This window comes from Ranitomeya variabilis, chromosome 1 (assembly GCF_051348905.1).
Source record: "Ranitomeya variabilis isolate aRanVar5 chromosome 1, aRanVar5.hap1, whole genome shotgun sequence".
NCBI lineage: Eukaryota > Metazoa > Chordata > Amphibia > Anura > Dendrobatidae > Ranitomeya > Ranitomeya variabilis.
The window spans coordinates 964,733,634-964,746,455 of NC_135232.1; the positions used below are offsets into that span (position 1 = coordinate 964,733,634).

A 12,822-nucleotide genomic window follows, 5' to 3' on the forward strand; every position below is an offset into this window, starting at 1 on the left:
AATTGCCTTTATTGTGAAAATATAGGGCATGTGGTGGCATAGAAGGCGCTCACAAATTGAAATTACATAAAGAGCAATAAATAAAACTGTATAAAATCACCCGATATAAACATGGTGCAATCCAAAGAAAAAGTGCAAGGTGCTAGCAGAAGGAAGAGAATAGCAGGAGTTATTATAGGTAGGTGGTTTATACACACAGTATAAACATATATTCCAGATGTACTGGAATTTACTAATGTATAAGCGAAGAAATGCTCAATATATTAAGGCAAACCACTCACATCGCTGGTATTCACAAGCCAGGTTATCTCTCCATATGAAGCCAGCTCCCCATTGACGAAGCATCGCAGCTCACTGTTCTTCCATCTATTGTAAATGTGGACAATTGACACCATGTACCACTGAAAGATAAAGTAAAATACAGAATAGAGTGAGCACAAATGCAACTGATATATAAAAAGAATCCTTCCAGAAGAGTGTAAGACCTAATAGCTGCAAAAAAGAAAAGAAATTGGAGACTCTAAAACTACAATCTACACCTGTGTCATCACCTGCATGTAACTGTACGGGAATGTTTAGGGAATGTTTAATCACATGCCTGGCACGCTGTGCAACTTTGAATTGAGGCACATAGAAGTACTAGCTTAATATTTCCTAGAAGCACCATGATGTTTAAAAAATAATTTAACTAGCAATTTAATTTTTTTACAAAAACATGTCTAAAAGAAGATGGGGTAGAGAAAGTCAGCTATTAGACCTGTTGTCCCTGTTTCGGCGACTGTTCAGTAAATTCCATATTGTTCACTAGAACAAGTTTCTGTATGAGAGTGCAAGAGAAGCATTACCAAAGAGATGTAGTGCTGAGGTAGAAATGTGGCCTCTTCATTCATATTAGCGAGGGTCCCGGAGGTAGGACACGGTCATAGGTTATAGGCTATGCCATCATCTGTTTCCAGTTTCAGAAAACCCTGCCCCCAGGAGCACTTGGTTTCAAGAAGGCAAACTATTCAGAGCCGGCTCTCTGCCGCAGCTCTCAGTGTATGTTATTATCTGCAGAGCTGACATCACAAGAATAGCGCCACAGCCAAACAGCGCCACAGCCAAACAGCGCCACAGCCAAACAGCGAGCTCAGCAGCTCAGAGGATTGTGCAGTCTACTCTGGTAGATGAAAAAGGTAATGAGGCAAGGTGCACCGCCACAATACAGATGATTCCATAAATGATATCTAGTATCATACGGGGTGCAAGCGAGTGATAAAACTATGTTAAATGAACAAGGAAACCAGTATCACTCCAATTATGCACACCACGCAGTCACAATAAAGCATAATGTTTAGAAAAAACACAGGATTTTATTGAAACACACTAATAAAACATATTTAAAAACAGACAAAAGACCCCATCCATGCCAGAAAAAAGGTAAACCGTAAATACAATGATATGTACATACAAAGTATTATACCCCTGCCTGCAGATAAAGGACTAAGTGGAAATCATAAATGGTAATTATGGAGAAACACCAAGCTAACCAGCATGGGGCAAGTAGCCACCTGAACGGTACCCAATGCATATATGGCTCATGGGACGCTAGTATAAATGCAATATAGATTAACCCAAGGGTGAAATCCCAAGGCACAGGAGGTGGACGGAGGGCAAAAAGCCCAAAAGTCACACCACCAACAAACACCCAGAATATACTAGAGCAGGGGTTACCGCAGAGCGAGGTGAACTCCAATATGAAGTCCGTGGAGAGGCAGGCAGGCACAAACAGGCAGGAGAGGGGCCAATGCAGCCCCACGCGTATCGCCCTTTGAAAGAGGGCTTCGTCAGGGGAAGTGCACTTCGTCCTTTATATGCAGGCAGGGGTATAATACTTCGTATGTACATATCATTGTATTTACTGTTTACCTTTTTTCTGGCATGGATGGGGTCTTTTGTCTGTTTTTAACCCCTTAGTGACAGAGCCAATTTGGTACTTAATGACCGAGCCAATTTTTACAATTCTGACCAGTGTCACTTTATGAGGTTATAACTCTGGAACGCTTTATCGGATCCCGCTGATTCTGAGATTGTTTTTTCGTGACATGTTGTACTTCAAGTTAGTGGTAACATTTCTTCGATATTACTTGCGATTATTTATGAAAAAAATGGAAATATGGCGAAAATTTTTAAAATTTTGCAATTTTCAAACTTTGTATTTTTATGCCCTTAAATCAGAGAGATATGTCACAAAAAATAGTTAATAAATAACATTTCTCACATGTCTACTTTACATCAGCACAATTTTGGAAACAATTTTTTTTTTTGTTAGGGAGTTATAAGGGTTAAAAGTTGACCAGCAATTTCTCATTTTTACAACACCATGTTTTTTTTAGGGACCACATCACATTTGAAGTGATTTTGAGGGGTCTATATGATAGAAAATAACCAAGTGTGACACCATTCTAAAAACTGCACCCCTCAAGCTGCTCAAAACCACATTCAAGAAGTTTATTAACCCTTTACGTACTTCACAGGAACTAAAACAATGTGGAAGAAAAAAATGAACATTTTACTTTTTTTTGCAAACATTTTACTTCAGAACCATTTTTTTTAATTTTCACAAGTGTAAAAACAGAAATTTAACCACAAATTTTGTTGTGCAATTTTTCCTGAGTACGCAGATACCCCATATGTGGAGGTAAACCACTGTTTGGGCGCACCGCAGAGCTTGGAAGTGAAGGAGCACCGTTTGACTGTTTCAATGCAGAATTGGCTGGAATTGAGATCGGACGCCATGTCGCGTTTGGAGAGCCCCTAATGTGCCTAAACAGTGGAAACCCCCCACAAGTGACACCATTTTGGAAACTAGACCCCCCAAAGAACTTATCTAGATGTGTGGTGAGCACTTTGAACCCCCAAGTGCTTCACAGAAGTTTATAACGTAGAGCCGTGAAAATAAAAAATCGCGTTTGTTTTCACAAAAATGATTTTTTTCGCCCACAAATTCTTATTTTCACAAGGGTAACAGGAGAAATTAGACCACAAAAGTTGTTGTGCAATTTCTCCTGAGTACGTCGATACCCCATATGTGGAGGTAAACCACTGTTTGGGCGCACCGCAGAGCTTGGAAGTGAAGGAGCACCGTTTGACTTTTTCAATGCAGAATTGGCTGGAATTGAGATCGGATGCCATGTCGCGTTTGGAGAGTCCCTGATGTGCCTAAACAGTGGAAACCCCCCACAAGTGATACCATTTTGGAAACTAGACCCCTTAAGGAACTTATCTAGATGTGTGGTGAGCACTTTGAACCCCCAAGTGCTTCACAGAAGTTTATAACGTAGAGCCGTGAAAATAAAAAATCTCATTTTTTCTACAAAAATGATCTTTTTGCCCCCAAATTTTTATTTTCACAAGGGTAACAGGAGAAATTAGACCACAAAAGTTGTTGTGCAATTTCTCCTGAGTACGTCGATACCCCATATATGGGGGTAAACCACTGTTTGGGCGCACCGCAGAGCTTGGAAGAGAAGGAGTGTCGTTTTACTTTTTCAATGTAGAATTGGCTGGAATTGAGATCGGACGCCATGTCACGTTTGGAGAGCCGCTGATGTGCCTAAACAGTAGAGACCCCCCACATATGACACCATTTTGGAAACTAGACCCCTTAAGGAACTTATGTAGATGTGTGGTGAGCACTTTAAACCCCCAGGTGCTTCACAGAAGTTTATAACGTAGAGCCGTGAAAATAAAAAAATCGCATTTTTTCTACAAAAATGATCTTTTTGCCTCCAAATTTTTATTTTACCAAGGGTAACAGGAGAAAATGGACCCCAGAAGCTGTTGTACAATTTGTCTTGAGTACGCCGACACCCCATATGTGGGGGTAAACCACTGTTTGGGCGCATGGCTGAGCTCGGAAGCAAAGGAGCGCCATTTGACTTTTCAATGCAAAATTGACTGGAATTGAGATCGGACGCCATGTCGCGTTTGGAGAGCCCCTGATGTGCCTAAACAGCAGAAACCCCCCAAAAGTGACCCCATTTTGGAAACTAGACCCCCCATGGAACTTATCTAGATGTGTAGTGAGAACTTTGAATGCCCAAGTGCATCACAGAAGTTTATAATGCAGAGTCGTGAAAATAAAAAATATATATTTTTTAACAATAAAGATTTTTTAGCCCCCAAGTTTTTATTTTCACAAGGGTAACAAGAGAAATTGGACCCCAAAAGTTGTTGTCCAATTTGTCCTGAGTATGCTGGTACCCCATATGTGGGGGTAAACCACTGTTTGGGCGCACGGCAGAGCTCGGAAGGGAAGGAGCGCCATTTTGGAATGCAGACTTTGATAGAATTGTCTGCGGGCGTTATGTTGCGTTTGCAGACCCCTAATGTACCTAAACAGTAGAAACCCCCACAAGTGACCAAATTTTGGAAACTAGACCCCCTAAGGAACTTATCTAGATATGTGGTGAGAACTTTGAAAGCTCAAGTGCTTCACAGAAATTTATAATGCAGAGTAGTGAAAATAAAAAAATATATTTTTTTCCAACAAAAAAGATTTTTAGCCCCCAAGTTTTTATTTTCACAAGGGTAACAGGAGAAATTGGACCCCAAAAGTTGTTGTCCAATTTATCCCGAGTACGCTGATGCCCCATATGTGGGGGTAAACCACTGTTTGGGCGCACGGCAGAGCTCAGAAGGGAGGGAGTACCATTTGACTTTTTTAGCGCAAAATTGGCTGTCGTGTTTGGAGACCCCCTGATGTACCTAAACAGTGGAAACCCCCCAATTCTAACTCCAACCCTAACCCCAACACACCCCTAACCCTAATCTCAACCCGATCCATAATCCTAATCACAACCCTAACGATAATCACAACCCTAACCCCAAAACAGCCCTAATCTCAACCCTAACCATAACCCTAATCAAAACCCTAAATCCAACACACCCCTAACCCTAATCCCAACCCTAACCCTAATCCCAACCCTAATCCCAAACGTAACACTAATCCCAACCCTAATCCAAACCCTAACCCTAATCCCAACTCTAACCCTAACTTTAGCCCCAACCCTAACTTTAGCCCCAACCCTAACCATAACTTTAGCCCCCGTCGTCACAAAAAAAGTTCAATGTAACCTTTTTTTTGTACGTCGCGTCCGCCATTTCCGCGGATGCGTGGCTGTAACTCTGCCCCCTCCTCCCCAGGACATAGACTGGGCAGCGGATGCGTTGAAAAACTGCATCCGCTGCCCACGTTGTGCACAATTTTCACAACGTGCGTCGGTACATCGGGCCGACGCATTGCGACCGCCCCGTACCGACGCAAGTGTGAAAGAAGCCTAAGGCTACTTTCACACTAGCGTCGTACTCGGCCCATCGCAGTGTGTCGGGCCGACGTACCGACGCTAGCGTTGTAAGCGCCGCACAACGGGTGCAGCGGATGCTGTTTTTTCAACGCATCCGCTGCCCCATTGTGAGGTGCGGGGAGGCGGGGGTGGAGTTCCGGCCACGCATGCGCGGTCGGAAATGGCGGACACGTCGCACAAAAAAGTTACATGTAGTTTTTTTTGCGTCGACGGTCCGCCGAAGCACGACGCATCCGTCGCACGACGGATGCGACATGTGGCAATCCGTCGCAGTGCGTCGCTAATGCAAGCCAATGGAGAAAAAACGCATCCTGCAAGCACTTCTGCAGGATGCGTTTTTTCTCCAACGACGCATCGCGACGGAAGCCAAAAAACGCTAGTGTGAAAGTAGCCTAACCCTAACCCTAGCCCTAATCCTAACCCTAAATTTAGCCCCAACCCTAACCCTAACTCTAACCCTAACCCTAACCCTAACCCTAACCCTAACTCTAACTCTAACCCTAACCCTAACCCTAACCCTAACCCTAACCCTAACCCTAACCCTAATTTTAGCCCCAACTTGTCTTCTCCTGCCGGCCGGCAGATGGCAGCAGATGGCGGGCGCACTGCGCATGCGCCCGCCATGATGAAAAAGCCGGCTGGCAGGAGAAGACAGAAGAGGACCCAGGGACCCCGGGTGAGTATGATAGGGTCCCCGAATCCCCCTATTTCTCTGTCCTCTGATGTGCGATCACATCAGAGGACAGAGAAATAACTGATCGCTTTTTTTTTTTTTTTTTTTGCGGTCGCCGGTAAACTGTTAATTACCGGCGATCGCAAAGCAGGGGTCGGTGCAAACCGACCCCGATCATGTTCTTTGGGGTCTCGGCTACCCCCGGCAGCCGAGACCCCAAAGAACATCCGGGTGCCGGGCGGCGGGCGCACTGCGCGTGCGCCCGCCATTTTTTCCCGGAAAAAAGATGGCGGCGCCCATGGGGAGACACGAGGAGCACCGGGGGAGGTAGGTAAGTATTGGGGGGCTATTGGGGGCCATCGGGGACCACATTTCTCTGTCCTCCGATGTGCGATCACATCGGAGGACAGAGAAATTAAACGGCAAATCGCGTTTTTTTTTTTTTGTTGCGACCGCCGGTAAACGGTTAATTACCGGCGATCGCAACTCGGGGGTCGGTAAAAACCCCCCGAATCATGTTCTCTGGGGTCTCGGCTACCCTCGGCAACCGAGACCCCAGAGAAAATCCGACTCTGGGGGGCGCTATTCACTTTTTCCACAGCGCCGTTAATTAACGGCGCTGTGGATTAAGTACCCTTAGCGGCCGCCGTTAAAAGGCATATCGGCGGTCGTTAAGGGGTTAAATATGTTTTATTAGTGTGTTTCAATAAAATCCTGTGTTTTTTCTAAACATTATGCTTTATTGTGACTACGTGGTGTGCATAATTGGAGTGATACTGGTTTCCTTGTTCATTTAGTCTACTCTGGTAGAAACTATGAGCCCACTGATTGAATGCAGCAGTGCAGATGTGCCATCAGTGCTGCAGACAATAACAGACACCAGGTGCAACTGTGGAGGTTCAACGCTGGACCTAGTGAGGGTGAGTAAAGTTCAGTTTGTTTTTTAAACAGGAAAACCCAATTTGTGTGGGAACAAGCCTTTAAAATGTACACATTCGATGACCATTTACCAAATGCTTGCTTTGCTGACAACAATTTCTCCCAAGCCCTTCATACGTGTGCTCTCATCGGGAAGAGGCGTTTGTGTCTGACAGGCAAAGTAGAAAGTGGCTTCTAACTCAGGGAACTAAAAGATCAGCCAAACTGAAATTATAAAGTCCTGATTCCAATCTGTGCCCTCACACCAGGAACATTTCCCAATGCATCGCCAGAGGTGTTGCTCATAGTCCTAATGTCAGCAAACAAGGAGATAGGAAACCAAAAACTAAACAGACAGGTATACGAAAAATCAATAACCAACACACGTCACACCTTCTGAGGCTTGAAATCGTACTTCACGCAGTGCTGGAAACCTTTTCCTTTGGACTTTATGGATGTGATTATTAAGCAACCGCCAACAAAATGAGCAGAATAACCAAGTCCTTTGTTTGTTCTAAAACTTAAGAAAAATACATATACATATTAGAAGTTAGCAAAGCATATCACAATTTATACAGCTCGGTAAACTCTTTGGGCACAATTCTTTATAGCATTTGTGCCTATTTAGGTCTAATTTTTACAGTTTTGAAGCAACTTTCTTTTGCACAAACTTTTCTTTCACGTTGCACCTATTTTGAAGCCTAGTTTCTTTTTGTTACTGTTTTTCTCTGTCGGCCATTGTGGGTGCGGTTTTCGTAACGTAAATGTTTGCGACAGATTCATCATTTGTAACTTTTTAAACAAGCCACAATATTTTTGTTCAAATGTACCAAAATCCCCTCCTCCTAGAGTTATTCTTTGTAGGCCAGAAATTTATGTGCAAATGTTAGACCTGTGCGGAACATTTTCACAGATCATGCGACTTTGTCCTCTAATAAAAAAGGTGCATAAAGGTAAAGGACAAAACTAAAAAGCATTGACTTTGTGCAAAATTCGTGATCCCACATACGCCATTCTGAAGAATTTGGCGCCAATAATGACAACAAATGCTGAAAGACAAAAAAGAAAAGCAAATCAAAAAGTAAATGAGGAATCCGACCGTTGTCTTCTGTGCTAGAACTGTAATCCCATTTTAGCATGGCCACAATTCATTTGCAGGGTTTGGGGTTTTTTTTACGCACTTTACTTTTTTTGTCTAGTGGTATTAGTTATTCCTAGTGCTAATTAAAAATCAAAATGGTGCACTCACTTCATTAATTTGGTGCAAAGCCAAAAACGGGCTTTCTTACAGTCTTGGACTTGTTTGATGCCAAAAGTCACAAACATCACAAAACTTTTGCCAAAATACTGGCGAACTTAAAGTTACACCAAGGGGAACTGGAGTTAAGTTGCACCAAATTTTGTGAGCACATATAAAATAGATTACAAAAAAGGTGTAAATAAAATATTAAATTGGGTGCAAGCAAATAAAAGGCACAAAACTGAATGAAAAACAGATGCCAAGGCAATAATGAATAGGGGCCCAGGTCTAACTGAACTGTGACCGCTTACTTGTGAAAAAAGATGGGAAATTTCAGCGCATTTTAGTGTTGCAAACTTTTTGCTATTAAGCCTGTCTTACCACATTTTAAAAGGTGGTGGAACATCACATCCATATAAACTTTCTATAAATTACACCAGAAGTTTCTATTGCACCTTCGTATACAAACACTAGCATATTAGAAGAGGTGTCCTTCTCAAACAGAAGTGCTCACACGTACCAATATAAATAGGGTTTTGCCTTGTCCACGTTGATGTTGTTTATCGGATCCATTCTTAGCCAAGTGTGAAAAGTGAAGCCATTCTGATATGGCCATTTGGCTATTGGCGGTAAGGCAATGGCCTACAGTTCAAAAAGAAAATCAGCATGTAACACACATAATCTCATGTTATTTTACGGCGTGTGCCGCTGCGCAGATCTGAACGTTTCCATCATCATAAACTAGCACAGAGCGAAAAACACAAAATGGACATTTTAGTATTTTTCTAAGATGAATATTACAATCACGCATTTTACATGCCTGAAATTTCCCTGTGGATAAAAGTTTAACGTTTCCATTAACGTTAACAAATCTCATATGACAAAGTGATTAAAAAAAAGACTGTGAATAAAGTAATAAAAAAACCTTCTCAAATGTGTCATTAGCATATCAGACACTTTCCCGCAGTATTATGGTGACACAAGTTTTATTTTTCACTTTCAAAATCTGACGAGATTCTCTTCTCCGAGAGATAAACTGAGCAGGATCTGAATGTGGAGTCTTGTGCTCTGATCTGGTAGGGTCTGCCCGTTTTGCTATTTTCTCATCTTACTGGTCCATAGAATAGAATAGGTGAATCGATTTGTTTTCTTTTTTTTTTTTATAAACTCTACAAAAAGTATATGAGGCACAAATTTACTTAACTTCCAACCAGGAGCCTAAGCTTTACTTCATGCTGAATATTATTATTAATCAGCCACGTGATCATTCTTATGCTTGTTTATGTAGCGCCATCATATTCCGTAGCCCAAGATGTCCCTGTGTATAATACACCCTGACCACATAGCTGCCTACATCATGTAGGTCTGAGGGTTCTCTTAGGGGGCAGACAAACGACTTAAAATTCAGCCTCCAAGGCAGTCGGAGTGTGTTGTGCCGGCTGCTATTATTCAATTTGTGACAGCGGTATTTACATGAGCGTTGTCAGAGAACCAATGGTTGTCAGTCACTGCCGTTAGAGGCTCTGGTGAAACTCAGCCACAGGCTGGGCTTCATTGGAGAGTGAGATTTGTTCTATCCACTGTGGTAGTAAAGTATGAACCATAGTATAAGCAGATGATAACAGGTTAAATTATTTTAAGAGGAGTTAAAGGGAACCTGTCACCCCAAAAATCCAAGATGAGCTGTGGCCACCGGCATCAGGGGTTTATCTACAGCATTCTGTAATGCTGTAGATAAGCCCCTGATGTAACCTGAAAGATAAGAGAGGTTATATTATACTCACCCAGGGGCGGTCCCGCTGCGGTCCGGGTCCGATGGGCGTCGCGGTCCGGGGCCTCCCATCTTCTTACGATGACGTCCTCTTCTTGTCTTCACGCTATGACGCAGGTGTACTGATTTGCCCTGTTGAGGGCAGAGCAAAGTACTGCAGTGCGTAGACGCTGAGCCTCTCTGACCTTTCCCGGCGCCTGCGCACTGCAGTACTTTGCTATGCCCTCAACAGGGCAGACACAGTAAGCCTGCGTCGGGGCGTGAAGACAAGAAGAGGACGTCATCGTAAGAAGATGGGAGGCCCCGGACCGGACTGCGACGCCCATCGGACCCGGACCACAGCGGGACCGTCCCTGGATGAGTATTATCTAACCTCTTTTTCTCATCTTTCAGGATACATCGGGGGCTTATCTACAGCATTACAGAATGCTGTAGATAAGCCCCTGATGCCGGTGGCCGCAGCTCATCTTTGATTTTTGGGGTGACAGGTTCCCTTTAAGACAAAAAAAAAAAAATGTAATCAATCTTTTAAAAGTATAGAAAAAAACCAAACCATTTGAAGGTCCTCATCCATTGGAGTTTGGTCTATCAAAATATAGAATTAAAAACTGAACAGTATCAAAATAATTTTTTGGAGAGGGCAATTCATCTCCCTATAAAAAAAAAATGCAACAGAAAGAACAAAGCTTCAAGTTTACTCAAATTTGGCACCAATAAAAACATCACTTCACCACACGAAAAAAATAAGTCCTCATACTGCTCCATGAATTAAAAAAAAACAAAAAAAAACACATGTTCGGTACCACCGTAACCAAACCGAACTGGAGAATCTTGGACAATTCAATAATTACTAGGGATGAGTGACTAGCTTTTGGAAAAGCACTTACCGAATAGCTGCCTCGGGAACCCGGATTCCTGGAGTGCTCCCGATAATCCGATGATCGGCGCCGCAGATGCAGGTGTCGCGGCTGTTGACAGTCAGAACACATGCATGGAGAGCCTGATTACCGGGAGCACTCCAGGTATCCAGGTTCCCGAGGCAGCTATTCGGTAAGCGATATAGCTATTCAGGTAAGGAGTTATCCAAAGCTATCCGTGTATCCTCAAGTAATTGGTAGCAAGCGGAGATTTAATGTCCTTTTTACGCTGAATACACACTAGCAGTTATAGTGTTTTCTCCAAATGCAGCAGTTAGACCTGCCATCTGGCTGTAAATGTGTGAACACATCCCAAGGAATACAGGTAGATACGGCGTAAATGCTTCCAGAAACGGTTCAGGGAAATATATTGCATTCAAATTACTTTATATGGATAGAACATTTCATGTTACTCTTACTTACTGCGGCACTCTTTCCAGGAAAGTTGAAAAAGGCATCGGGGCCTGTCTTTTGAGGCATGTGCTTTAACACAGACAACAGCTTTACAGCATGAGGAGGCTACAAAAAATAAAAAAAATTAAAAAATAAAGATGTGAGAGAACTTACACCAAACCAAAATACTAGAGAAACAGAAAAAAATACTGTATACAGATAAATTCAATTAAAAAAAAAGAAAAAAAAAAAAAAATAATAATAATAATAATAATAAATAAATTTAAGAAACTACACAACCTTTTTTGCAATAACCATCTAATAGCAGATACAAAGCATAGAGGGAAAAAGATGTTCAAAAGGGAAATGAACTACATACATTATAAAATAAATGGCAGCAGCCAACGTGCCTAGGGGTGGAAGATGAATATTGCTCTCTAGAGAGCCAGGCGCCAAGCGCAGAGAAGCGATAATTATTTTTGCCATATTATCTAGTAAATTGTGGGCAAGCTGGAAAATGCAGCTACCTAGGAAACCAGGTCACCCAGGAGGAAGGTTCTCTTTTTTCTGCACCCAGTAGCAGGACAGAGTAGACAACCCTACTTAAAGTGAATACTCAAGATCCTGGGCAGCCAAGACAATTGCACAATACACAATACATCATTTATTTAGTCACATGTAGTAGGCAGCTGATATATTTTTCAGACTTTGGCTTTGTGCACACGATGCGGATTTAGTGCAGATCCGCAGCGGATTTTTACGCCCAGAAACACTGCAGATCCGCACTGTGATTTACAGTTCAATGTAAATCAATGGGAAAAAAAAAAGCTGTGCAGATGGTGCGGAAAAAAACGCATGGAAACGCTGTGGATTTAAAAGAAGTGCATGTTACTTCTTTTGTGGGGATCTGCAGCGTTTCTGCACCCTTCCGTTATAGAAATCCGCAGTGGTAAAAGTCGCAGAAAATCCACATCAATTCCGTATAAAAACCGCACAAAATCCGTGGCAAATCTGCACCTGCGGTTTCTGCCAGGAGATGCGGATTTTGTGCAGAAAATTCTGCACCCCATTCCACAACGTGTGCACATAGCCTTTGAATGAAAATAAAAAAGGTTTTCATGAATTGACCTAGAGAATTTCTTAAGAGAAAGAGAAAAACTGGCAAAAAGGAAGATAATTTCCCTGATGTCAGTTTGGAGATGTAATGAAAAGGGTCGAAAAAAAATTACACTGCCCTCCATATTTGTGCAATAGGCTGCAACTTCTTTTACTACCGATCTCGTACCATTTGCCACCAGACAATATTATTATACTAATTTCAGCCAGATAATGGTCCAGGCCCAGAGATCAGACTTACTCATTAAGAGCCATGCATCCCCTAACCCCTGACATATGACTTACAGTTGCACCACATGTCATGATTGAAGTAAGCTCAGAAACTGAGCGCGCATGATACTTGGGCAGATGATGACTGATATTCAGCAATCATCTGCCGCACATGCAGACGAGGAAGAGGGGTAAATATCACTAAGTAAACATCCCTTAAAAGGGAATCAGTAGGA

At 42.5% G+C, this 12,822-nt stretch overlaps 1 protein-coding gene across 1 annotated transcript in view; it reads right to left on the reverse strand.

Moving 5' to 3' along the window:
- The window catches only part of LRBA (LPS responsive beige-like anchor protein), a 749,089-nt gene that overhangs the window by 648,522 nt on the left and 87,745 nt on the right, over positions 1-12,822 (reverse strand). The window contains exons 4-7 of the mRNA XM_077279308.1: positions 11,291-11,386; positions 8,700-8,821; positions 7,333-7,459; positions 282-401 (exon numbers count right to left, since the gene is read on the reverse strand). Coding sequence (XP_077135423.1) covers positions 282-401; positions 7,333-7,459; positions 8,700-8,821; positions 11,291-11,386 — 465 coding nt within the window. The remainder of the gene's footprint in view (positions 1-281; positions 402-7,332; positions 7,460-8,699; positions 8,822-11,290; positions 11,387-12,822) is intronic.